This window comes from Antechinus flavipes, chromosome 3, assembly GCF_016432865.1.
Source record: "Antechinus flavipes isolate AdamAnt ecotype Samford, QLD, Australia chromosome 3, AdamAnt_v2, whole genome shotgun sequence".
Lineage (NCBI taxonomy): Eukaryota > Metazoa > Chordata > Mammalia > Dasyuromorphia > Dasyuridae > Antechinus > Antechinus flavipes.
The window spans coordinates 9,714,162-9,741,385 of NC_067400.1; the positions used below are offsets into that span (position 1 = coordinate 9,714,162).

General features: G+C 54.7%; 1 protein-coding gene and 1 long non-coding RNA gene across 5 annotated transcripts; one reads left to right on the forward strand and one right to left on the reverse strand.

Annotated features, from left to right (window-relative positions):
• The first annotated feature begins 75 nt into the window (after positions 1-75).
• LOC127558358 (uncharacterized) lies at positions 76-15,189 on the forward strand. The gene is made up of 2 exons (XR_007952792.1): positions 76-314; positions 13,040-15,189. It is a non-coding gene; the product is annotated as an uncharacterized LOC127558358 (long non-coding RNA).
• PPP1R7 (protein phosphatase 1 regulatory subunit 7) lies at positions 2,784-27,007 on the reverse strand. 4 transcript variants are annotated; one of them, XR_007952791.1, is made up of 13 exons: positions 26,910-27,007; positions 25,167-25,407; positions 22,860-22,982; positions 21,811-21,909; positions 19,167-19,222; positions 18,438-18,503; positions 16,176-16,306; positions 15,785-15,947; positions 12,654-12,770; positions 8,362-8,466; positions 6,085-6,171; positions 4,693-4,779; positions 3,805-3,903 (listed from the first exon to the last, which is right to left on the reverse strand). XR_007952791.1 is itself a non-coding variant. In XM_051991703.1 (11 exons), exons 1-11 carry the CDS (start codon positions 25,219-25,221, stop codon positions 3,727-3,729), a joined length of 1,170 nt encoding a protein of 389 aa, XP_051847663.1. In that variant the 5' UTR covers positions 25,222-25,374; the 3' UTR covers positions 2,784-3,726. The 4 variants fall into 4 exon arrangements, 3 of the variants coding, with proteins under 3 accessions (XP_051847663.1, XP_051847662.1, XP_051847664.1); XM_051991703.1 differs by lacking the exons at positions 4,693-4,779; positions 26,910-27,007 and having other exon boundaries at positions 2,784-3,903; positions 21,811-21,900; positions 25,167-25,374; XM_051991702.1 differs by lacking the exons at positions 4,693-4,779; positions 26,910-27,007 and having other exon boundaries at positions 2,784-3,903; positions 25,167-25,374.
• Positions 27,008-27,224: the final 217 nt, after the last annotated feature.

Sequence of the window (27,224 nt, forward strand, 5' to 3'; positions counted from 1 at the left end):
CCCGGCATCACAAAGGGGGGCCACAAAACGGGCATGGCTGAGGGGGCAGGAGCCCCGCTGGCTAGTCCCGCTTTCCCCGAGGAATAATCCATCTTCCAGCATTTCGGAAGCGCCCATTAAGTTCTGGGCTCTTGGGACAGGAGCGTTCTCCTGGGGAGATCCCCAAGCCTGGGACTGAGCTCAGGAGACGCCCGGCCCGACCCTCTCCTTTTAGGAGAGACCGCTGAGGCCGGAGGAGAGATGCAGGCTACGGGGCTGGGAACCGGAGCCATGCTCTCTCATCCTTGGTACCGTGCCCCCTCGCAGGACCACAGGTATTCATGTTCTGGGGTAGACCTAATTTGGAAGCAGGGCCTGCCCCAGAGAGAGATGGGCCCTACTGGGCTGAAAAGTCATTGTCCCTGGCTCATACAGGTGGCAAGCTGCCGGAGGACAGAGACTTAATCACAGGTGAAACAAAAGGTAAAAGAGAACGGAAGCCCTAAACTGGAGGCAGCGAGCCCGGCTTCGACTCCTGGCAAAGTTTTAGAATATATAATTAAAGGGTGATCAGTGATCTTCTAGAAAGGGATGAAAGGGCCGGGGTGGGGTCGGGAGACAACCAATGGATTCTTCGGTTTTCATTTTATTCTTTGGTTTTAATACACTTGAAATGATTTTATTTGTTTCCCATCTTTTAATATGGTATGTAGGCTTTAAAAAATGATGATTTTTAGATAGATAGATGATGATGATGATGATAGATGATTTTTCCTTGACCCCTTTTCAGGATACTTTTTTTTTTTTTTTTTAATGGTATATACTTTTAAGTTCTGCTTTTTCGATTTTTTTGTCACTGGGTGATGCGGGTGGGAGCGGTTGAGCAGCCGTCAACATCCTTCACTGGTGTAATTTCCCCCGTGTGGGAGCCTGATTCGAGACGGGCAGATGACATGGAATGGAAAGTGCCCTGGGGAGATCTGGACCGTGCCCGAGTGGGGTCTTGGCTGGTTTAGCCATGTCTTCTATACCAGACAATCCCACTCCCCGCTTCCCCCAGTCCCGCCTTAGTCCCTTTTGTTGACAGGGTTGTTAAACTGGTAAACATGTTGTAGACAGAGCTTTAGTGAAAGTTCCCCCAGATTGTGGAAACACACTTGACAGTCTCTCACACCTCTTAAAGGCGGAGAGATGGCCTGGATCAGGGCTTTGTAAACTTGTTCCTGGCCTGATAAGGTATATATAATATAGATATATAAATATGTATTTAAGTAACTTAGATTTTAAAATATATAAATATCATATTTTGTATTTCTATATATAAGTATATATTATATATATGTATCATATATAATATATAATTATATATATTTATGTATTTTTTATATATAAATGTTTATATGTAAAATATATTTTCATATTTAAAATATAAGTTTTAAATAAATATGTATATAAATACATATTTATATATAAAAATATAAAATATGATGATATATTTATATGTATACATATATAAATAAAATATAAATATATATAAAATTAGTATTCAACTCAAACATTGACTGATAATAAGCCATAATCTCCCGACTCCCACAGTGAGTTACGAGATCCCCGTCTTGGGAAGGAGAGTCACACAATTCCCATTTCACAGGAGGGGCAGGGAATTGGGGAATAAGGGACTTGGCCAGCCCCAGAGCTACGGTTCCGAAGCTGGCACCGGTAAGTGGGTCTCCATCCTCATGAAAGGTTCCGTGTCCATTTGGGAGTCGGCCTCAGCCCAGGCCTCTGTACTTACATTCGGCAGTTTCGTCAGTGCCTCGATGAGGGCCCGGCTGGCGGATGACACAATAGCTCATTCCAATCAGGAATTTAAAGGCCACCAGAGGCCAGAGCACTGGAACGAGCCTATAATCAGACAACACCCCAAGCCTCTGGGATCACCTCCGGCTCGGTGGCGCTGCCGGGAGGCGGCTTTTGCCTTTCTTTGCAGCCCTTAGCGCGGCACCTAAGCACGAGAGACTCGGTAAATGAATCCGAAGCCGAGTTAACACAAAGAAACTGAAAATCTCCCAACAAAGGAGGAAAAAAGTTCTGTGGGAATCTGTCGGAGTCCAGAGACGCGTGTTTGGGGACTGAGGGGCGAGCCCCCGCTCCTCCCCAGCTGTGGGAGCCTGAACAAGTCTTCCCGGAAGCCTTGTCGACAGGGGACATCCTGCCTGTCCCAGAATCGGCCTCAATGGGACCCCCATGGGGAGGACTCGTGACGAAGCGCCGAGGGGGCCGTCATCCCGTGTGGAGCACTCGGCTTCCCGGCAGCAGTTAAGTGTCCCGGGAGTAGGGAACTAGAGGGGATGACATGCTCTGGCTCTGGTGAAGGGCGGTTGGAATGGGGTGGGTGGGAACGAGGGCCAGGGAGAGCTGCGGCAGATGACGGCGATAGACCGAGGATCCGTCCTGAGGGCGCTGTGTCAGAGAGAAGGGGGCTTTGGGACAGTGCAGAGGGGGGAGGTCAGGGAGAGGGCCCGGGGGGCCACCCCGCGATATCTCTGGGGCTGGCCAGCCACCCAGGTGCAGAAAAGACCCCTTCCCTCCCCGGATTTGCCCTCACGTGACCTGGGAATGGCATGGGCTTCCCTGCCGAGGCTGAGGGTCTGCGGCCGTGAGCCACAGGAGGTGCTCTGAATCTTCCCAAGGTGTAGCAGGCCTGGGAAACCTAGGAGTGAACTGCAACATTCTCACAGACAAACATAACGGTCTACACGAGAACAGAAATCTCAGCTGGAAATCTCATAGCATCACATCAATTCATTCAACAAGCATTTATTGATCGCCTACTGTTTGCCAGACAAAAAGGAAAGAATCCCTGCCCTCGAGGGGCTCACATACTAGAGGAAAACAAGATGTACACAGTTAATACAAAATACTACCAGGAGAGGGGGGTGGGGCGGGGGCCTCATGGAGCTGAGCCTTGAGGGAACCTGGGATTCTAGGAGGGAGGGAGGGAGGGAATGCATTCCGGATGTGGGGGACGGCGAGGGCTGAGATGGGGGGGGGACCTCGGAACGCTCTGGTCCGGCCCTCTCGTCAGTGTCTGGCCTAAGGTCCCCGGGGACAGGGCGAGAGCCCAGTCTGGCACTGGGTTCCACGCCACGTCTCTGCCCCTAGCACTACTCAGACCGTCACCTCGCAGTCTGGGGACCATGAAGGAAAGGGCTTTGGTGATCACTTAGGGGTGAGGAAGCAGTGGCTTCCTGCTCCAGGTCCGGACCCAGTTAGAGGCCCCGGGCCAGTCTCAAAGGGGGACGGGGGAGGAGCAGACATGCAGGCTGGGCAGGGGTCCCTTGGGGCAGTCTTTGGCCAGAAGACTTGTTCTTCCAGAGGCATCACGAGGCTAATCCAAGAGTGGGGCTGCCCTGGAGGGCCCGGCAAGGAGGCCCGGGGGGGAGGCGGTCACCTGATCCAAGACAGTCCCCCACACCATGCACTACGCCCCATGCACTCGGATGGCTGAAAGGCTCTGCTGGAATAATCAACAACTCTGAACTAGGAAACATTGTGTTGCAAGATTTAATAATAATAACATCTCAAAAACAATCGTAAGAGGGTGCATCATACACGTCTGTGTGACCATTCAGTGGTTTGTTATTGGCCGTTGGTAGCTGTTGGTCAGTGAAGACTCGGGGAGCGAGAGGTGGATTAAAAAGCCCGTGGCGTGGCCGGAGGAGGGCGAGCGAGGGCAGGCGAGACTCAGAACCGCACAAACGTGGCGTCGATCTGCCGGATGGTGGGCAGGGCCAGCATGATCTTACGCCGGTACTGGGGATCCTTCTGCAGAGGGTTCCGCTCCAGGTAAACGGTCTCGAGGTTCTTGGCTCCCTTTAACTCGTCCAAGTCACTCCAGCTCTCGATGAGATTGTCATTCATCTGTGGGGTGCACGTACATCGAAAGGGCGGGTTAGAGGGACACCCCTGACATTAGGCGGCTCTGGGCAAGCGGAAGCCCTAGGAGCGTGATTGGGGTGAGCGCGGCCCCCTCGTACCCGGGCGCGCTGCAGGAGTAACTCCAGAGAAGCCGCCCGCCCGGGAGCCCGGGACGCCGGGCACTCCCTCACCTATCTGACTAACAGGCATTTCCACATCCAGCATCAGAGGAAGGAAGGGCAAAATCCAAAATGAATTCAAATATGTGGGATCCACCTACTCATCAAGACTTGTTCCTTAAGACGGCCAATGTTGCGGGTGTTTCTAAGCCTACGACACTTACCCACCAAAAGAAAAGGCGTCCCAGCTACACTCAGGGCCTGCCCCCCCCAGACTCAGGCCCGGCTGGCCCTCATGTCCGAGCCCCAAGGAACCGGAGGCCGAGGCAGGAGAGGCCCGCTCCGCGCTCGGCATCCAGAGCCATCCACTGCCCATGGAGGGCTCGGCCCAGGAAGGGCCCCGAGCCTGCTGCCGAGGACGGTCCTCTCCGGGAGGTTTCTTTTGCCAGAAAAGGTGCTACGTCAAAGTGGGGAGTGGGTATCCTGCTTCCCGCCCAGTACTGCAAGAAAGGCAGCGCAGCTATTCCCACTGTCCCCCACTCGAGGCCGTCTCTAGTGGTCCCAAAGAGAGGAGAGGGAAAGGAAAGGGATGAGGAAAACAAAAGCATCTCTGGTCCTTTGCTCATCTCTACCTGCAACATCTCTGCAGCCGGGATGAGTTCTGTGGTATTACCTTGGCGCTTACATTAAGGCCCTTGGGGTAGGGTGCTGGGAAGGGTCTGAAGGACTCACACAGCGTTTACATCTGGAATCATGATTCCTAGATCAATCAATAAACAAAAAATTCACTCTTTAAAGTGGGCTTCATCGTCTCCTGAGCTCCTAGTGACCGTGGCGGGGCCTCTTCCTCGGGAGGAGACTGTGTTACAAAGGGGCAGCGGAGGGAGTCGCCACGCTGGGACAGCAGCGCTGAGAGGAAGAAGGTCGGGGGCTCCGTGCCCTCCCTGACTGTGCGAGGGAAAGGGGGGCCACAGGCTCAAGGGCCGACTGCCGCCGAGGGGAGTCAGTTAGCCGGCCTCCCCAGCAGGAACCTAAGGAGAGGCATTGTCTGAGGTCCTGGCGATGGGAGACAGGCCGGGGTCCGGGCTAACAAAACGCTGAACTGAACCTCAGTCCCCCGGCCCGAGCTGACGTCCCTGGGAATGGCCTTTGTTTTCAACCTTTTTCGATAGGTGCTTCTTTCTAGTTTGCAATCCATCCAGGGATCCCCAAGCGTTCCCGGACTGACTGAGAAGCAGCTCTCTTGGGCTACGCCAGGCGGGGGGGGGTCTGGTGGGCCTCGAGGGGGTCCTGCCTGAAAACAAGCTGATCCAAGCCATTTGTGCCTCTGCTCCCCGTTTCTGCCTGCGCACATGTGGCTTGGAGCTCCTTCCTGGGCCCCCCGACCCTGCTCTTAGATGGCCTTTTTGGGCGGTCTCGGTCCTGAGCCTGTTTTCTCCTTGCCTACATCTGCCTGAGCTGATCCCCTGAGCTGGCTCTGACAGGGTCTGCCTGGATGCCTCCCTTGGGGGTCCCTCTCAAGTCTGGCCTTGGCTTTCCCAAAGAATAATTCCTCTGCTCTCTGACCCTTTCCTTGACCCTGGGGGCAAGTCTTAGGGGATCAGTGAGGTTTCTGATGGTCTAAACGGCCTCCCTGCTGCATCCTCTGGTCACCCGAGGCCCAGAACCAACGATAAGGAAGCACAATGTTTCAAGGATGTAGGAAAGAAAAGGAAGGGCTGGCTCTAAGATCCCACAGCCTAGAAGTCGGCCGGCTCAGCAGCGTCCCCGAGAGGAGAAGCCGACACATCTTAGGGGATGGAGACAAGCTCCCTCTGCTTCCCCCCTCCCCGCGCTGCCGCGTAAGACAAGGAGCATCTAAATCCTTCTGAGATACTGGAGTGGTGCTCTTGAACACAGCTGGCTATTCTCTGATGTCCGAGATCCCATCGTTATCTGACAAGATACTCTGGTCATCAGGGGCTCTGACCTACAGACTTCCTGCCCCCAGGAAGAGCTACCGGTGGACCCTCAGATCTTCACCTTTATGCAACACAGTTACAGGTCTACAGCGACTTCCACTTACCCAGAATTCCTGTAGTTCTATTAGGTGGCTGACGTTTTCAATCTTTTTGATCCTGTTTGATGCAATGTCCAGCATTGTGAGTTTGTTCTGAAACAAGGAGGGAACATTTTAGTGCCGGGTCTCCTGGCTGCCGGACTGAGCCGCGAAGGAGGGCCTGGACCTTGGGGCAGGGGGGGAAGGGCTGTAGCGGCAGAGGGAGCCTTGCAGTAGGGAGGTGTCAGCTGATCCTGATAGACATCACAGCCCCTCCCCTCCGGGGAGTCGAGCACCCCTGTCCTTCCTAAGGTGGCGGGACCACAAGCTGTCACGCTAAAGAACAGGACTGGAGATGGAAGTTCTTACACACACACACACACACACACACACACACACACACACACTGCTGCTACTCCTAGTTAAGGACTCCCTTTGGCCGTACCTCCCCCAGAGTTCTCCAGAGTTACTCCAGAGGGTAAACAAGCCCTGCCAGCCCAGCCCCTGCTGTTGGGCCACTGCTCAGTGGCGGTCAGCAGCGGTCCAACACTGTCTCATTCCAGTCTTGTGGCAACCTTGGCGAGCAGGCGCCATTGGGCTTGTTGCTCCCACTCTACAGAGGAGGAAACGGTCCGGGGCATCGGGTCTCTGGCGAGCCAGGTCCAAGGCTGCGGTCAGAGCACGAGAGGGAGCTGCCGCATCTCTTCTCGTAATCCCAGTGTTCAGAGGCCTCCTGGTAGAAGGGACCCCTTCCCGCAGCACCCTGGGGCCCTGCCACGGCTGGTCTCCCCTCGGCCCCTGGCAAGGACAGTGGCTGACGCCGCTCTCGGACGTCCGACCTGCAAAGAGCTTCACCGCCGTGATCTCGCTTCGTCCTCACAACCACCCTGAGAGGGGAGCTCTCTTTTCAGTTCCATTTTACAAGGAGGAAACAAGCCGGGCCTGGAGAGATAGGCCTAGGTCACGCTGGATGATGTGTCAGTTACTTCCAGGGTTGGGGGGCCGGGGGCTTGCCCGGGATTATCTTTCCTGGGTCTGCAGCTGTCCATCTGGGGCGTGGGGCCGCTTTGGAGAGAGCAGCTCCAGCCCAGGAGGAGCTTGGAAGCCCGAGGCTCAGGAAGGGAGGGAGAGAAGGAGCTGAGACACCCCATGGGGATGCCTGATTGAGGGGACAACAAGACACAGGACCATCATTAGCAGAGAGGAAAAGATCGAGAGGGAGAGAGAAGTGACGGAGTGGGGCCACCCGATGGGGAAATGGGGAGAGGGCAGGCGAGGGGCGCGGGAGCCGGCAGGGAGGGCCAGGCCGCTCATCAGTCAGGCCACAGCTTCCTCTTTTGAGTCGTCAGGATCCCTGGGGTGACCGAGGCTGCGCTGGGAAGGGGCTGAGCCTCACGCTGCATTTCTGGGCCTCCGCCTGGGTTCTTCACTTCCAGCTTTGCGGGGGATGGGGAGGCCAGTCCTCACGGGTAGGGCCACTGTGGATCTGATGGAGGAGTCAGTATGCAGCTGCCCACTGGTGTCTCATGGAGCTGTCCAGGCCGGGTCTCTGCACTGGACCAGGAGCTCGGGATGGATAGGGACCATTACATTTGTCCCTCTGACACCAAGTGCGAGCCCTGCCCACTGAGGGCACTCGATCAACATCTGGTGACACACCATCTGTCCAGGGCCATATGAAGATCAGAGAGTTTCCTTCTGCCCTGAAGGCAAATCCATTTTCAGAATCGATGGCAATTCCCTTTGCTTCAGGGCGGGAAATCAGTTGGATTTTCGAGATCCCTTTGACAGAAGGATCCTCACTCAAGGCCAAGTGCTTGTGTCCAGAGCATCCCACTGCAGCATCCCCCTCCATCTCTCTTTTCCCTTCTCTCCCTTCCCTGTCCAAGAGTCCAGCCTGGCTCCTTGGTCTGCTCCCTCGACCTTGGCAGGATGGACGTTCTCCTTCATAGCCATCGGCATTCTGGGAAGGGGAAAGGAATGTGGACGCCGCGATCTTCAGCCCTTCACACCTGAGCAAACATCGGTAACGTGGGCCAGGGTCACATGGTTCTAGGGGCCGAGGCCGAGTCTGACCTCAGGTCATCCTGGGGGGGGAGCCATCTCTCTTCCCACCGTGCCGGCAAAGACCACGAGGGCAGTGGTCCCCGCCTACTGGGGGGCGGCCCAGAGGGACCCCAGACTGCACGCAACCTACCACTCATGGGGTCTGCGAATGGAAAAAGCCTCTACTTAACCACACAAACCAGGAGGAGGTGGCTGCCCAGCCCAAGCCCAGCATCCCCTCGGCCGCAGGCCACTTACATTGTTCTCCAAGCCCTCGATGACCTCGATGCCATTGTGGCTGAGGTAGAGCTCCCGGAGGTTCACCAGGTTCTGGAGGCCTTCGATTTTGGTTAGCCGGTTACTCTGCAATTGGGAGAAGGAAGGGGACAACCAAGAGTTAAGCTCCCAGACCTCAGGCCACACCCACACTCTGTCTCTGTCTCAGTCTCTCTCCCTCTGTATCTCTCCTTCTCTGTCTGTCTCTTTCCCTGGCTCTTCCCTCCCTCCCTGTTTCTCCCTGTCCCCCTCGACCCCCATTAAATCCATCCTATGGCTACTTCACTGTTTCGGTTCTTTCTCTGGAGGCGGACAGCATCTTCCTTCACGGGTCCTTTTAGGTGATTTGAGCATTTCTAGTGCTCAGAACAACCTGGTCATTCACACTTAGTGCTTTCAGTGAACAACATTCTCATGATCTTACTCACTTCACTTTTCTGTTATTTCACACTTCTAAACCAGCCTTCTCTTAGCATATTAGTATTCCATCACAAACACAGCCCACAAACTGGTCGGCCATTCCCCAATTGATGGACATCCCCGGGAGTTCCAGTTCTTTGCTAACACAAAGACAGCTGCTATAAATATGTCCAAATACACACACTCTTTTCCTTTGTCCTGGTTACTTAGGAAACAAACCTGCCAGTGATATTGTGGGTTAAAGGATATACACAGTTTTTTAACTCCTCGGGCATAATTTCACATTATTTTCCAAATTGGATCGGTCTCAATTCTTCTACCTTCCTTCTCTCCAACATCTGTTACCTTCCCCTTCGATCATTTTTAGCCAATATAATAGGTATAAGATGATATCTCAAAGTTGTTTTAATGTACAGTTCTCTACTAATAATGATTTAGAACAATTTTTTTCATGTATCTATATAGAGATTTGATTTCTTTATAGAAAAACTTCCTGTTCATATCCTTTGACCTTTTGTCAATCGGGGAATGACTCATACTTGTAAATTTGGCAAAGTTCTCTATATATTTGAGATGAGAGCTTTGTCAAAGAAACTGTATAAAAATCGTCAGCCCAATTTTCTGTTTTCTTTCTAGTCTTGGCTACATTGGCTTTATGTGTACAAATCTTTTTTCATTTAATGTAATCACAGTTTTATATCTCATAATACTATCTCTCATTTACTCTTAAGTTCTTTTATCTATAAGTCTGATACTTCATATGCTCTTAATTTATTTAATAATATTCCTTTTGTACCTAGGTCAGCAAGATGTTGGTCTATACTAGATTTTTGCCAGAATGCTTTTCAATTTCCCAATAATTTTTTAAAATTTTGTTTTGTTGTGGGGGCCAGGGGAGAGGAGAAAATTAGTGTTAAGTGACTTGTTCTGAGTCACACAGTTAGTAAGTATCTGAAGGCCAGGTTTGAACTTGGGTTCTCCTGAATGCAGGGCTGGTGCTCTATCCACCGAGCTGCCAGCAATCATTTTATTTTATTATTATTATTATTTTAGCAAATGGCAAATTCTTATTGCACAGGCTTAAATCTTTATATTTGTCAAACGCAAAGTTATTATAATCACGTCAAACTATATTCTAAAGCAGGGGTTCTCAAACTACGGCCTGCAGGCCGATGCGGCAGCTGAGGACATTTATCCTCCTCACCCAGGGCTATGAAGTTTCTTTATTTAAAGGCCCACAAACCAAAGTTTTTGTTTTTACTATAGTCCGGCCCTCCAACAGTCTGAGCGACAGTGAACTGGCCCTCTATTTAAAAGGTTTGAGGACCCCTGTATCTAAAGCAACAGTCATCAATAGAGAAACAGTTCAATGGAATAGCTAGAAAAGGGAGAATCAGAAACATTAATTACATAGGAAAAAACTGCCTATTTGAGAAAAACTGCTGGGGAAACTGGAAAGAAGTCTGGCATTAATAAGGATTAGACCATTATCTTTTACCATATTCTACAATACATTCTAAATGGATATATGACTTTAATATTAATGAGTAGGCTACAAGATTATAAGAGAAGATCATAGGCCTCTCAAGGCTCTGATGGATAGTTACTTAAACAAAGAAGGGAAAGAAGCAATTATAGAAGATAAAATAGATAACTGATGAAAATGAAAGGCTTCTGCACGAACAAAATTAATGAACCTGAGATAAGAAAAAAGCATTCAGATGGCAAAAAAAATCTTTACATCATATTTCCCAATAAAGGTTTGTATTCAGGACATAAAGAAAAATACACACACACACACACACACACACACACACACAATATGTATCTCCAAAAGCTATTCTGCAAATGCTCCAGATCACTAACAATAAGCGAAATGTAGATCAAAACCCTCCTCAAATTTCATCTTACGCCCTGCAAATGAATAAAGATGATAAATGAGGGGAATAGTCAATGCTGGACAGGCTTGTGCCAAGATAGACACGCTACTGCTTTATCTGTGGAGCCATGAATCACCATAACCATTCGGGAAGGCAATTAAGAATAATACAAATGAAGTGATTAAAATATCTACACTTCTTGACTTAAAGATACCAGGTTTATGCTAAGTGAAATGAGCAGAATCAGGAGATCATTATACACTTCGACAACGATATTGTATGAGGATGTATTCTGATGGAAGTGGATTTCTTTGACAAAGAGACCTAACTCAGTTTCAATGGATAAATGATGGACAGAAGCAGCTACACCCAAAGAAAGAACACTGGGAAACGAATGTGAACTATTTGCATTTTTGTTTTTCTTCCCGGGTTATTTCTACCTTCTGAATCCAATTCTCCCTGTGCAACAAGAGAACTGTTCGGTTCTGCAAACATATATTGTATCTAGGATATACTGCAACATATCTAACATATATAGGACTGCTTGCCATCTAGGGAAGGGGGTGGAGGGAGGGAGGGAGGGGAAAAATCGGAACAGAAGCGAGTGCAAGGGATAATGTTGTAAAAAAAAATTACCCTGGCATGGATTCTGTCAATATAAAGTAATTATAAAATAAAAAATACTAAAAAAAAAAAAAAGATACCAGGTTTAGATGCCAAAGAGACCAGTAAACCAAAATATTTATAGTAACACTTTTTGGTGACAGTAAAGAATTGGAAAGAAAGTTGAGAAATGGCTCAATGACGGTGGCTCGTGAACGGAATGGAACATTACTGCATCACGATATAGAAAAAGATCTCCATGAACCGAAGCAGAATGAAGTGAGCAGAGCCAAGAAAATAATATTCACAATGATTACAACAATTCCGACGGGCAGAACAATCAGCACAAAAACCCAAGTGAATATGGCAAAGTTACAAAGAACAAACCTGGCTCCATGAGTGTAGTTGCAGGTACATACTTTCAGGCTTTTTTTTTGGCCTTTAAAAACTATCTGTTATACTGAATGGCAATTTAGAAGGGAGTGTTACGAGGGGACAGTAGGATGATGTATAAAAAAAAATTCCCTGTTATCAATAAAAACTTAATGAAAACCACTTTTAAACGCCGTCCCAATCATGGCGACCCGAGGCTACTGCTCCACTGAAAATTCACCAGCCAAAGAACCGAGCACAAGCTAGAGCCCAGGACTCTGAATCGTAGCTTCTGAGGTCTGGGGTGCAAAATGTTCCCGAAAGACCTGGGGAGGAACCCCACGGTTTGCCATGACTGGGAGGACAGACAGGGCATGATGGATCGCTTCTTGAGACATCCATCTTTAAGGGGGGGCGGGGAGTTGAAGAGGAGCTGCCTTCCAGTGAGCTCTCCCTCTCTCCTGGTTATGTAAGCCTGGATAAGGCGCAGCCTCCCTGGCTCTCTTGTCAGTAAAATGGGAGGAGGACTCTTGGTCCCTTTAGCTACAGAGTGAGGGGTTTGCTTTAATCAAGAGATAAAAACGGTTCATAAGCAGCAAACAGTCTGCACACCAGTCCTCCTGCATTATTAAATGCTTGCTTCAAGTACTTTTTGCACGCCATATTTACTCTGACTGCCCTGCAAAGCGCCCTCCCTTTCCCTCCATCTCCCAGAGTGGCCGGAGGGTTTGGGGTCTCCTCCGACAGCCAGCACAAAGAAGTCCTGTTCATGGGACCCCGGCAGTGTAGACAACACCTCTCCTAACAGTCTGCGGTGGGCGGAAGTGAGGTTGCTCCCTCGCACTCAGTGAGGACCCACAACTTCTTTCTGACAAGAGGCAGGCCGAGGCCCAGTTTAGGATGAAGATGAGGCAGCAGAGCATAAACGAGGGAGGGAGGGAAGGAAGGAGCCCACGGGGCGGCTGTGGCCGTGGGCAGGCGCAGCCGAGGCAGCCCTACCTGCATGCTGAGCACCGTGAGGTTGGTGAGGGCGTCCAGATTCTGGAGCTTGGTGATCTTGTTCTTCCCCAAGAACAAACTGTCCAGGTTGGTCAGGCTGTCGATGTTCTCGATGGCCTGTGGAAGGGACACAAGCAGCCCTCTTTAGGTGCCTCTAGTTCTAGACCATGCTAGTCAAGGGTTCACTTGCATAAGCCTTGGTTCCCTCACCTGAAAAACCTGAACGGGCAAAGTTGGGGGTGGGGGGTGGGCCTTCGCCTCATTTGTGGCTCAGACCCCTCCAGCAGGCCAGGGAAACCTATGACCCCCTCTCAAAGAAAGGTTTTTAAGTCTCAGGGTACAAAGGAAACCAATGATGGAAATAAATTTTTTTTTTTCATTCCAAGTCTGGACTCCCAACACTCATCTCTGGCCCATAGGGGCACAGCGCTCTTGGTGAAGAACTCCCAGGAAGCCGAGCCCTAGAACAGGAGAGACTTCTCCAGCACCGCACAGGGCCAGCAGCCCCGAGAGCACGGGGCTTCTCCGGATCATGCCAGGCTTCTTTGAAAAACAGAAAGTGCTCCCTGAGAACAATGATGGGCACAAGCTTGGAGAGCTGGGCACAGTTGGCATGGGATGCTGGCCAGACCCATTATTCTTTCTCAAGATGTCAGGGAGATCATCGATTATGAGTAAGGATCTCCAAGAAGAGGGAGGTGAGAGGCTTTGGGCCCAGGCAGCTTCCTGTCCGAGTCTCTGGCCCCCCTGGCCTCCTCCTGGGCCTCCTTGCCCTCTCCCCTGCAGCTGCCCAAGCATGATCTCCCATGGAGTCTCCAGTGGCCCCGGGGCCTCCAGTGTCCACCTGACTGAGGCTCTTCATGACTCGGCCCTTCCACCCTGCCCAGTCTTCTTCCACCTGAGCCCCCTTCCTCAAGAACCGGTTGCCTTGCTGCTCCTCACACACAGAGGACCCTGTGCCCCGGCACCAGCCGCCGGCTTTTCCGCCTCCATGCCCCCCTCAGACTGTTGGACTCTAAGCGCTCGGGCCACGCTGAGCCCTGTGGGTACAAAGAGGCAGACAAGAAGAGCTGCCCTGGAGAGGCGTGCCCTGCCACGGAGGAGCTGACAAATGCGCCACTACGGGCAGAGCAGTCGGATGGAAGAGGACTGGGCAGTGGTGGGTGGGAGACTCTCGGGCAGGAGAGCAAGGAAGGAAGTTGGGGACATGGGGGAAGGGGTTGAGTGAGGGGGGCAGGGCGGCTAGGCCTGGGGGACGGCTGGGGCAAAGGCGTGGAGGGGGATGGTGGTGGGGGCAGGGAGAGTGGGCAGCCCCACCATCAGCTGGGCTCCCTCCCCAGAAGTCGAGCTCTCTGGGTGCTGAGGCTGTCTCCCTGGGGCCTGGCACCTGACACATGCTTGCTGACTAACAGATGCATTTCTCTGTCCCAAAATATGGAATATTGTCTCCTTTTTGATCATGAACCGATCTTAAGCCCAGGCCTTCCCCAGCTTCCCTGACAATAGCTTCAAAGGTTCCTGGTCTGAGCCCCCGGGACTGCCCAGGTGTCGGGGACCTCTTTTTAGGAGGGTTTAGGAAGGTAAGGATGGGTTTATCCCATCAAATCAACGGGCAGGTGCCACACATGGGCACGATGAGTGGAGAGCCACACGGGGCAGCAGGAAGGCCTGAGCTACATCCTCCCTGACTCATGGCTCGGTTCTCAGCCTGAGCACTGCCCCGGCATCCTCTGCCCATAGGGCCTCATCCTGGCACCCTGAGGAGGCCCAGTCCAGCTCAATACCCCAAACGTTGAGGAGCCATGGCTGAGGGAGGAACCATTTTTCCTCCAGGGGCCTAGAAAAATCTTTACCGGAGCCCAAATTTCAGGCTATTCAGATCCCAAGGGATAGCTCATCTCACTGGGCCCCCAAGTCTGTCCCCTTGGAGGTCCCCAGGCCGGGACGCCCTCCATCTGTCTGCGGCTGGCAGAGCTCCCAGCTGGGCCCCATGCGCTACAACCCCGCTGCACTGAGCCTTCCTCCTGGGCTACCCAGAGAGCAGAGAACGGGAAACTTGGTCCTTCTGACCAGGTGGCTCTGGCCGAGCCGAGGCACCAACTTCCCACCAGACCGGGGCCTTCATCCTCTTCCCTGCCCGAGGTTGGCTCCCTCTGCCCAATGCCCGAGAAGGAGTCGAGGTACTCAGGGCACCGGGGAGCAGCATGGAAGATGCTCCAGAAAGATGCAGGGCAAGTCTCCAGAGCGTGTGCTGCATTCTTGGAGAGTCCCAAGGGAGGAGGACTCCACTGAAATGGAAGGGAGGTGGGGGGGAGGCCTTTGGGTCTTAACATGTTGCCGGTTATTGGCCCCAAGGTGGCCCGGCTTCTGGGTTAGGCAGAATGGCTTCCATTTTCATCCACCCGAGGGCCAATTCCACAGCAGCCTGGCCCTAGTCTCTGAGGGAGACGCTCTGCTCTTTTAGGGAGCTACTAGGGGATGTAGGATAATGTACAAAAAAAATCCTCCATTACCAATTAAAACTTAATGAAAACCACTTTTAAACGCATTCCAGTCATGGCTCCAGAGGCATCTGCTCCCAGCCAAAGAACCGAGCACAAGCCGGAGCCCAGGACCCCAAATCATAGCTTCTAGGTCTGGGGTACAAAATGCTCCTGAAGGACTTGGGGAGGAACCCCACGGTTTGCCATGGCTGGAAGGCAACTTCTTAAAGATGGATTTCTTGGGAAAAGCTCCGTCCAGCTGCACATGCGAGATGGCGTACACGTGGGAAAGCAGGGGGACACAAATCTGGCCCTGGAGGAGCGCGCCCCTCAAAACAAGACACGGTTCGACACCCCAAAGTCTGCGCAGCTCAGCCCTGCCCCAAGGGAGGCAGGTGGGGGCTTCTAGAGGGGGCACAGGTGAGCGTGTATGGGAGCACGTGTGCATGTGTCATTTAAACTAAAAGGGTCTGAGGAAGGACCCGAGGGAAGCCCTCACCTCCGGAATTCAGACTCCTTCCCTGAATTCCTCAGGATCTTCCCGAGCATCCCTGGGGCGCGTGCCCCCCCTTCCCCCGTGACCTCCTTTCCCCTCACCCCCGGTCCCACCTCGAGAGCTGTGCTCTGCACATGCCAGGCGCCACCTACCCGGATTCGGTTGGATCCAAGCTCTAACATCTTTAGCTGCTGGAGGTTACTTAAATTCTCAATTTTGCTGATTTTGTTGTTGACCAGGAAAAGTTTCTTCAGCTGGGTGAGCTGATCTATGCCTTCGATGCTTCGCAGAAGATTAAAAGAAATGTCTAAAGTCCTGGGACAAGACAAAGAAAAGATGAAGAAGCTGCGGGCCACAGGAAGCCCGGGCCCCCGGGCACGGGCCCAGCGAGCAGCCCGTTGTGCCGCCTGTGTGTCCTGGAGGCAGGCCGGGGAGGCCAGCCTCTGGGGAGCGGCAGAGACCCACTAAGGGAAGCAGGGAAGTGCCGAGGCCGGGTCCATGACTCAGGGCCCCCCGCCCAGAGCAGCCCCTCCTCGCACTCACTCAAGGTCCTTCAGCGCCTCCAGGTTCTCGATCTTTCTGATCTGGTTGTCATAGAGATCCAGCTCTCGAAGGCTCTGTAGCTCTTCCAAGTTCTCAATACATTTAATGAGGTTCTGACGGAGGCAGAGGGTCTGCAGTGGGGGGCAAGGGAAAGTTGGGGGAGTTAGGAGTTCCCTGGGGGAGAAAGGGAGTCCAGACTGTGCCCCTCCGTGTACTTCACCCTCTCCCCTTTAGCTAAGGACTCTGTCTGTACCTTTTTCAGGAACAAAGACAAAGGGGCCCCTCTTGTGGGACACCTGACCCCTGGGCGCCCAGCCCACTCCCATTCCCCCCCATGCCAGTGACTTGGGACCCCCAGCAGCTCTAGCCCTTTCTGCTCCCACTACACACTTTCCTCCCCAGCCCCCTTCTTCTCCCTAATTCAGACAGGGACCCCTTGAGGGTGGTCCATCATTTAATTTCCCCCTCTTCCCCCCCATTATGGCCCGGGCCCCTCGCCAGGCCATAACCAGGCCAACTCTTTCTAGCTCTTGCCCTCCCAGCACGCGACTTCAATCCCCCAGATGCTCCGGTCGTCTCCTCTGGGCTCACAGCTCAGAAGGTCCCGAATCTTCTCACAACCTCGTCGCTCCCTTGTTCCCCCGGCCTGGACCCCTAACGTCTCTGTCCTTTGGGTGACCGCTGCTTTTTCCACTCTGTCCTCTCCCGCCACCTTCCCAAGCTTGAACCCTGGCCAAATCCTTTCAGCTGAAACTGCTCTCTCCAAAGGCCCCAGCTGCCGGCTCAGTCCAGCGGCCTTTTCTGTCTCCCGCCTCCTTGCCGTCCTGCCCATCTCCGACCAGTCTTTCAGACGCTGCTTTCGGCTGGTTCCGCTCCGACTTGCCCGAGTCTCCTTTGCTTGAATCGCCGTGACCCTGAAGCTCAGTGATCCCATCAGTGGCCGCCCGCAGACACCGCTCAGAAGTACCGAGTGAGCTCTAACCGTCCCTGGGCTCCCCTTGCCTCTAGAGTGACCCAAGGGCCCGGCCGCCACAGGGATCTTCCCAACGAGTGCACGGGGCTCCCAGGTTCGATGTCCTTGCTCCGTGGCCCCGGGGCCGCTTCGTAGGTTCCTCAGCCTGGGTCCTTTGGCTACTTCCTACCTGGCTGGTGGTTCCATGTGCCTAGAAGGTTTTCCCTCCTTGGCTTCCCAGCCTCCTCCATGATTCAGCAGGTGCCATGTTTCTCAAAAGGCCTTTTCTGGGCCCTGCTCCACAGCGAGGGCGTCTCTTCCACCCTGCTGACGCAGCCGCCATCTTGGCCGGACGTCTTCTGGCCCAGTGCCTTTCCCAGAAGAGCAGGGGCTGCACTCTCACCTCTGCCTGTACTCCCAGGGCTTACACATTGCCTGGCACTGCCCTCCTCCAGGGGCCTCTCAAAACCTTGCTCTCTTGTTGGCTGCCCTCCTGCCTCCTGTGAGGTCCCTTTGCCACGAATCCCCGCAGACCCTCACCAGTCCCTAGACCACAGGTCTCTGACTCCCCCTCTTAGGCAGATGAGCTCCGGAGTCCTTTGTGCCTCAGTCTAGTGGCAGGGACTCCCTGGCCGGTCTCTCGGCCTCAGGTCTCCTTCCTTCCCTGCAGGCCCAGCTAACATCTGTCCTCCTCCAGGAAGCCCCTCTCCCCTCTTCCTCCATTGTAGTGCCTTCCCTCTCTTGATTGATGACCTTCGGGGTCTATTCAGTTAGTCATTTTACTATGAAGGAAATAATTAAAAAGAACTACGAGAGATGAGTTACTCGGCTGGTCACTTGACATGGGGAAGATTTCAGAGGAAGTCTCCTGAGGAGCCCTCTGGGTCCTGGCAGATGGGAAGAAGCCCTGGGGAGCTGAGGTTTGAGGGACGGACACTCCAGCATCTGGCGAGTCCAGGAAGGCTTTCATCCGGGAAGACACCTCTCCTGGCCTAAAACTGGAGGCAGCTGACAAGCCAGAAGTGAACGTCTGGGGCTGCTTTGGTGGAGAAAGGCCAGGGCCCTGGCTGAGCACCCGGCTCCACACACCCTCCCCAGTACCCTGACCGTGCTGAGTGCCCCCAAAGCGGGGAGAACTTGGCGTGGTGGAAAGCCTTGTCCAAATGGCCCCGACAGAGGGTCTCGACAAGGGGTGGCCGGGCCCTACGTCTCAAACAGGGCCTTCTCCAGAACCCGGGCACCTGGCCGACAACACGGAAGGAGAGCGCAGGAAAACCCCACCACTCCCAAGGATTCGGAATCACACTCACCTTCACTTTCTTCAGGACTTCAAACCCTTCAATTTTCCCAATTCGATAATGATTTAGATCAATATCCTGAACACAGAAAAGAAATCAAGCTCAGCACTGGGGAACCGTCGGGACACTCGCTCCCCAGATCAGAGGAGGGGGCAATCGGGGAACAGGGCCAGCGCTCATTAAACTGGAGGGAAAATAAAATAACGTACATTTTACTGCAACTGAAGACTACAATCTTGGGGGGCTTTACAAATTTTAGTGTGTCCATGGGCGCGTACATGTGCACGCACACACACGCCTCCCCCACAGAGGGAGATGCATTTCTTAGAACTGCCCTGTCTGCCTCGTTCCCCCGAGAGCTGCTCTGAGGAGGCCTGAGCCGTTCCCTGCTTGTCCAAACCTTACATCTTCTCAGTGTTATGTAAGGGCTTGCACGGCCCCAAAGGCCCTCGGGATTGCCCGGGCTTTTAGGAAGCTATTAGAATGTGTGTGCAAATCTCAAGATTTCTTTGATCCTTGGGTAATCATGCTCTTAGACAGCATGACCGAGTGCTTAATTGCAAGTAGTTGTAAGTGGGTTTCGGTGACTGGCGTTAAAAAGGAGAGAAATGTGGGTGAAGGACGCCCGCGACCCGAAGCCTCGGAAGGTCCCGCCGGGCCCGGTCCTGTGGGCCGACACGAGCACCTCGCTCCCCCCGCCCCCACCCCGGACCCTCACCCCCTCCAATCCCCTCAGGTTACCTCAGCATCTTCGTCCAAGTGAACAGTCTCCATATCCACAGGGAGTTCCGATTCTTCTACAAAAAGGCCAGAAGGTACAATCAGTCCTGTTGCGGAGGGGGAGGGCACAGGGGCAGGCCGGAGGGGGGCCACCCTGCCTTCCCCTTCTTAGCATTCCCTCCCCCGCTCCCCAGTGCCCACCACAGTGCTCTGTGCACAGCATGGCCTGGGAAAAGGTGCCAGAGCCCGGAGCCCGCTCTTTCTGCTCTAGTTTGCCTAGGGGACTGGTCTCTTATTTTCAGCCTTCAGTAGATTCAGATAAAAAGGAACAAACAATGGTGTAACTGAGCCTCGTTGTAGGAAAAGGGATGCCATTAATACGCTTCCCTCCTGGAGAAGAAAGCTGAGGTGGGACCCTTGTCTGCTCCCTCACCCGGCCTCCGCTCCTCCCTAACTCGTGGAAGTGCTCCCTGCCGCCCACACGGCCTCCCTTGGGGCCCTGGGAGTGTAGGCCATGTACGCCTGTCAGATGGTCCAGGAGGGATCTCTGGAAAGCAGCCGGGAAGCTGCCCCTGAAGACCCCGCGACCCTGCTGGAAGGGGGCTCTCCGCCCACCGCTCACCTGGGAAGGTGGCTATTCCGGGCTGTGCTAAGTCCGATCTGGAGGCCCTCGGGACCCTCCTGCGGCAGCAGAGGAAGCCCCGCCAGGACCGGGCGTCTTTCACAGCGCAGGTGCCGCTGTCAGTCGCCCCCTGCCGGGCTCACTCTGCCCGTCGCCTGTCAGATTCTTCCCAGAGAGCCCACTTTCCATGGAATCCTCCTTCCTACCACGCGTTTGAGTCAGGGATGCACGGGCGCGTACAAAACCACGGGATCTCAGAGATGGCCGCGACCCCCTGAGCCAGCCGGGCCAGCCCCTGCATCTTTCAGAGTGATGGGAGGCAGAGGCCCCTTCCCCTTCGGGCCAGGATGTTTTTCTTTTGTACTGAACCTAACCCTGCTTCTGTCAACCCAAGGCCGAGCAGAGCTGGTCTGGGGCCCCTTCCACGGGACGTAACCAAAGGGGGACCGGCTCGCTCCCCCCCTTCCCTCTGGCTGCAACGAGTTGAGCACGCTGGGGGCCTCCCTCTCGGTGGATGGTGAGGACCCTGAAGGAGGTGAGGGAGGGTGTAGTAACCGTGCTGCCCAATTCCAAGGGGGGAATGAGGCAACGCTTGGGAGCTCCAGCTGGGGCGAGAACGGGTCAAGGCCCCTCTGGGAACTCGGCGCTGCCCTTCCTCAACCAGACATGAAGCGCCCACTGTGTGCAGAGCATTCCTCCCAGGGCATGGATCGCCCCTGCCCGACACACGAGAGCTCCAAAGCTGAGTGCTCTGTGGGGGATGAGGAAGGGCGGGGCAAGGAGGGCCTACAAGGGGGACATGGGGCGTGTGTATATTTGGGTGTGAGTGTGTAACCCTGCCTGGGCACCGGGTGGGCACGTCTCCTTGCCCCAGGGCCTCCTGCCTCTCACAGTCGGATTTGACTCGGATTAACAGACAGGTGGGAGGACAACTTGGGAGGTGCTGGGGGGAGGAGGATCTGCAGCACAGCGTCTCGGGGAGAGATGGGAGCAGGACCGGCGGGCCCGGGCCGGTGAGTCCCAGAAGGGATCAGGCACCGGAAGCGCTCCCTGACACCAGAACACGGGAGCCTCCCTCAGTCATTCAACTCCAAGAGTCGAGTCAGAGAGAGGAGCAAATGCCGCCAAGGGACGACAAGCTTCGCTTGGAGCCTCTGAGGGAGGCCCATCAGCAGGGGGGCACAAGTGGTCAGAGGTCAGAGGGAGTTGGGAAAGGAGGCCATTGGACGGTAGGGACCTGGGCAGGGACCATCAGGATGGCCAAAGATGGAAGACCGGACGGCCGGGAGGGCACAAGGCAGAGGGCCTATGGACTTTGGACTTGGGAGGTCACGGGTCTCCTTTCTGACAGGTTTCCCACGAGCTCCCACTTCCAAATCCATTGCCCCTTCCCCTGGCAGAGCCAGGCCCTCTGATAGGTTTGGGTGGGACTTCGGGGGCCGAGCCCGGGAGGCAGAGGCAACGGACGCCTGGGACTGCGGTGAGACTCGGGTGCTAGGGAGGCCATTCAGGACTAGAGCCGGGGAGGCGGTCCAGCAGGATGGGCTGGGGGTGTGGGAGGGCCACGATGGAGGAAAAAGGCGCAGGGACAGGTACTCCTGTGCTTCCTGGGCGGGGCCACACAGACCCAAATGAAGTAGCCAGTGGCCCTCAGGGAACTTCGGGTCTACCAGACAAATATAACTCGGGCAAAACATGTAAAAGGCACTTTAGGAGGGCTGAAGGGAGGAGGGAAGGCATTCTGGGCGTGGGGAATGGTAAAGGCAAAGGCACGGAGATGGGAGATGGGCAGGATAACATGTGAAGGAAAAGAAAAAGCTGGAGAGGCTGGTGAGGGCCAATAGGGGACTCTGGATGTGATCCTCAAAGAGGGAAGGCCGGAGGCTGCAGAGGGGAGCTCCAAAGGGCCAGTATGGGGGTACGGGATGGGGGCAGGGACGGAGGTCAGGTCGTCAGGGCTGCCCGGGGGGCCTCCGACCACTCTACTTCTCTACTTAAAACCAGAGCCCAGAAATCAGTACGGAGAGAGAAAAGTCTGATTACTTGCATGCCAGATGACTCCTGCCAAGGAGAGCAGGTGCTGGTGCTGATCCTGGCGAGGGCAGGCCTCTGCTTTACTCATCTCTATAATTCCTGCAATGGCTTGCACACAGTAGGCCTTCAATGAGTATTGGGTAAATGGAAAACTTAGGCATTCTTGCTGCTTCCTCACATCATTCTCACACTCACACACACTTGAATAAGACTCGTCCTGCCACAGCCCGAGAAGGCCGTTGGAGTTACCAGCAGGAAAGCTCTACGGGAATAGCCTTGGGCTCTCGTGCCCACCGCCCGTGCCCGCACAAAGTCCCCAAAGGCTGATGAGCGATGACAGATAAATCTGACTAGTGATGGTCCTTCACCTTACCAGAGTTCCTAGAGTCACCAGGTACTTAAGAGTTTAAGATGAATATTCTGAATATTCTGTTTTGAAAAGAACAATTGCAGATGTCCTTTTCTGCTCCTGTAACCTGACTGATTTTTGCCACTAAAGCCATGGAGACCGTTCACTCCTCTGGGGTCCCCACAAAATCAAGAGGGCTTCGAAGCGCTCTCTCGGCATAATGTCCTGACTTCAACTTTTTTGGAAAGGATTATCAGTGTTCAAAAATGGCTCTACAAGAAACCAGATATGCTCCTCTGGAAAGGCACTGGTCACCTCTATGACCAACAAAGTATCAGAGGGAGTCAGAGGTGAATCTGGGCCTCCTTTCCTGAACATCATTTCACATGACCTATTTCCCCATCTGCCGCAGGTCCCATGCATCCAGTCTCAAGGCTGGCTTTAAATGCAAGGATCTGTTCAATCTGATTTAGGTTGTTCCCTGCAAGGATAACACAGGCAGCAGCAAGCTAAGAGGGTCTCAAATGGACTCGAGGGACCAGGAGTTCTGTCGCCTGCAGGGGAGGGGGAGACGCGGAGTGACCCTGTGCGGAGCTCCTGAGCCGTGGCTGACGGGGGCGAGGGGGCATCTTTGATCCTCGCCGGCTGGGCCGGGACCCTCCCGCACCCTCTCCCCCGGCATCCCGGGCTCTTGGTCGTCAGCACGTACCTTCTGGGTTGTCGAGGTTCAGATCATCTCTCAGACTTTGCTGACTCAGTTCTGAGACCAGGCCTTCTCTATGTTTCTTTCCCTCTTCATCACCTGATTCTTCAGACTCAACTCTTCTGTCAACTGAACAAAAACAATGTGGAAAATAACAAAATCAGAAATCACAGACGGAAACATGACTGCCCGTCTCGGGACAAGATGCAATAGGATCGATTTTAATTGGGAATCTTAGTGGTCCCCAGAAAGCCGCAGCCTCTTTGCATCTGACGTGAGAGCAATGATGAGCAACAACGTGAAGGAGCTGAAGCTCTTAGTGCTTCCGGACACCTCTGCCCTGATCCCACTTTCTCTTTTTGCTCGCCCGGGAACAACGCACAGGCCCGCCACCTCCAGGAAGGTGGTAACGTTACTGACAGCTACAGCTATCGCTTAGGGCACTAAAACTGGCTCATGAGAGTCACCTGGGAGCCATTTATAGGCTTATGAAAACATGGCAGCTTGCGACACATTTTCTCTTTAAGGCTGAGAAAACCCCCAACAATTCGTGTTCTCCTTTTGTAATTCTTTTTGTGACTCCCCTCACTTGGAAATTCACCGTGAGAGACTCAAAACTGACAAAGCCCCCAGAACCCCACGCTCCCTTGACACAGGACCGGGGCCTCTGGCACCTCCCTCACTGGAGCCGGCACACGGGCAGCGGGCGCTGGGTTAGCTCTCTACAGGCGGGGCGGGCGCTCCTTATGCTCCGAGGGCCCACAGGCACACGGTTCATCTCAGGAGGCGATCAGTCAGCCCGCCGTCCGACTGCGGACCAAGGCGGCCCCGTGCTCCCCCACGACAGGCCTTGGAGGAAAGGCAGCTCTTTCAGAGCGGGAGCCTTCCTCTCTGCAAGTCTCCAGGGATCGCTTGGGCTCGGGCTGCGCCTTCCCTGGGCACGCCCCAGCTCTTCCCGCTATCTGGACTCCTAACCCAGGGTTTAAAGTCCGTTTCAGGCGCCATCGCCCTCAGCTGATGTCCACCCGTGGACAGAGGGACTGTCGTTTTAGAGTTTGATGCTTAATTCATCAAGAAGCATCAAGCACCCACTACGTGTCTGACACTGGAGATAAAAATGAACCGGTTCAAGGAGCTTAACCTGTTGCTATGGGAGATATTCTGCGCATAGAACAGAAAATGTGCCAAATAAACACCAAGGCGCCGGGGAGGCAGAAAACGAATTACAGGGGGATGGCAGAGCCCAAGCTGAGCCTGGGGCGGGGGCGGGGAGAACAGTGTCAGCGGGAGAAGCTCTGAGCTCCAGGAAGCTAGACTTGGGTCTCTGTCACTTGTACCCCCCACGAGCGGCAACTGCAAGGTCCATTTAGGACATGGGGAAAAGGCACAAGTAGAAAAAGTCTATTTTTTTCCCCCCTTAAGCCATTACATCCTGGCATTGGAGGCTCCTGGGGCCCAGATAAAAGCCCCTCTCAAGCCTCAGCCCTGATGCATTTGTCACTTTCTCAAGTTCCACGGGCACCCAAAGCCTCCCACCCAGGGCCTGGTCCTCCATGTTCTTCTGGCCTGCCCCTGATGGGGGTCTTTCCTCACCCACTGAGCTATCATTACATCATGGTGACCCCTGGGGGGTCTGCAGCCGCCTGGGAGGGAGGAGTGGGGGCTGAGCCCCACAGGGGGCGAACCCCAGGCTTTCCCCCCTCCCTCATGTCTCCCAGTGCGGCCCTGGGTGTCCCTCTGCCCCTGGGGAAGGTCAAGGCCGGGAGTGGGGGACCCTCCCCAATTCCCGCCGAGGGCCCTGAATGAAAAGGGCGGGTTGCACTCGGAGTCTTTTCCTCAGGGATCTATGAAGCGCCTACTATGTGTTTCTCCCTGCCCCTCCCCCCAGCCTCATTTCTCACTCCAGCTCCTAGCTGCTGTCCCCAGTCAATCACTCGATGGATCACCCCTGGTTCCGAAGGGAGGCAGGGAGGGTCCTCCGGCTGGGCCCTCCAGCTTCGAGCCTACTGGGGGCTGCCTTGGTTTCCCCTTCTGTAACATGGGCGGGCGGGGGTAGCTGTCTCCGACACCCATCACCGCGTGCCTGCCCCCTGCCTCAGTTTCCCCGTCTGTACCGTGGGCGGTTCTCCCTCCCCCGCCCCCGCGCAGCGCGCTCCGGGATGCCTCAGTTTCTCCATCCCTAAGGGGGTCGGGGCGCTGGGCCTAGGCCCTGGACGCGCCAGGGCGGGCTCGACCCACGCGCGCCGGGAGGGAGGTAAGGGACCCGCCCCGCCCCCGCCGCCCCGAGCCGCCTCCCCCGCAGGGGCCGCTCACCCTCCATCATCTCCTGCGGCGGCTGCTGCAGCCCCGCGCCGCCCCCCGACGCCATGTTGGTGGCTCTTCCCTTTTCCGGAAGCTGTCGCCACAGCTTCTCAGCCAATCAGGTAGCCGGATTCGGTCTCCAGCAGGCCAATCAGCTCGGCGGCTGCCGAACCCCCGAAGCGGTGTCCGATGCGCATGTGCGGCGCTTAGAGCCGCTTGGGAATTGTAGTTCCTAGGGGAAAAGTTGTGACAGCTGGATGGGGGAGGAAGGGTGGAGGGAGGGTTGGAAAAGGGGATGGGAGGAAGGAATGGAAGAGGAGAGAAGTAGGGAAAGGAAGAAGGAAAAGGGGAAAAAAAGGGAAAGAAGGGATGAAATGGGAGGAGAAGGCCAGTGAATACGGAAGGGCTGGGAACTGCGCTCAGAACATGAGGAGGAGGAGGACTAGGACGCTGCTGTGGCCTCTAGAGGAGCTCGTGCAGTGAGCGGGAGGTTCCTTCAGGCATCCCGTGCCCCCGCGGCTCCTGCCTCAGCCCCCCTCGTTTCTCCTGCTTCTGTCCCTGCTAAAGTTAGTTACCGTTCCTCCTCCGCTCCAATTCTTCCTTCTTTGTCGTCGTCTTTCTAACTACTTCGTCGTGGTCCTTCTTCCATCTTTGTCGTCGTCTTTCTTCCTTCGTCTTCTTTCTTCTTTTTCTTTGTCGTTGTCTTTCTTCCTTCGTCTTCTTTCTTTCTTTCTTCTCTCCTAACTTCTATCTTCCTTCCTTCTTCCTTTTCCTCCTTCTCCTCTACTTCTTCCTCCTTCTTTCTCTTCTTTTCTTCCTTCTCCTCCTCTTCCTCACTTCCTCTTCCTAATTTTCTTCTTCCCCTTCTCTTTTTCTTCCTCCTCCTCTTTTTCTTCTTTTTTTCTTCCTCCTTTTCTTTCTACTTCTTCCATTTCTCCTCCTTCCACTTCTCTTCCTCCTCTTCACCTCTTCCTACTTCTCCTTCACCTCCCCTCCTTCCTTCTTCTTCTTCTTCTTCTTCTTCTTCTTCTTCTTCTTCTTCTTCTCTTCTTCTTCTTCTTCTTCTTCTTCTTCTTCTTCTCTTCTTCTTCTTCTCCTTCTTCTCCTCTTTCTTCTTCTTTCTTCCTTCTTCCTTCTTCTTCTTCTCTTCCTCCTCCTCCTCCTCCTCCTCTTTCCTTTTCAGAGCCCAGTATACAGCTGGCACTTCACTGAAGTAAATAAAACCGAACTATTTTCTGGCTCTGGAGTTCTCCATGACCTAGCCCCTTCCCTCCTCCCCTCCCGGCCCGGTGACACTGCCATTGCCCCGCACGCTGCTCCCTGGCCGCTGGCCCACGCCTGGGATGCCCCCGGCGCCCAAACCCCGGCTCCCAGCCTCAGCGCCTCCCCTTGGCCGACCACCTGTTCTGCAGCCAGTGCGGGGTTCCGCGGGAGGGGCTGCCTTCGGCCTTTCTTTGTGTCCCCGGGACCCGGCACGGACCGTGCCTGCCCCGGAGGAGGTGCTTGTGGGCTGCCTGTTCGAACCCTCTGTGTGGCCTTGGCCGAGTCCCTCGTCAGGTGTGGGGCGGGGTGGGGCTGGCTGGTCTCCGGGCTCCTCCAAGATGCCGGGCTCTCGCGTCCGGAGGGAGCCCAGCTTCATGTGGTCGGAGAGTGCAATGGCGTGCCCTTCCCTGCGCCTCCGATAACAGAAGTCCATTCCCGGCCGCCTCCCGCGAGCTGGGCTGGGTACAGCGTGGGGTGCCCGGAGGAGCTTACCTTCGCTCGGGTTGCTCGGGCTGGGGACCTCGGGGAATGGCAGCTCACCCAGCGATGCGGAAAACCACACGAGACTGGGAGGGGGCACGGACTGAACTCTGCTGCGGACAGGGGCGATCGGGGAGGGCTGCGTGGAAGAGGTGGTACCTACGCGGCGCCTGGGAAGACGACGCGGACCAAGCGCGCTGAGAGCACGGAGCGCAGCCTGGCCGAATGCACCGAGGCCTCCTTCTACCCGCAGAAAAGTTGCGCGGCTGCCCCGGGATCTCCTCCCGGGCAGCCTGGGCCAGCGCAGCGCAGAGAGCAGCCCCCGCC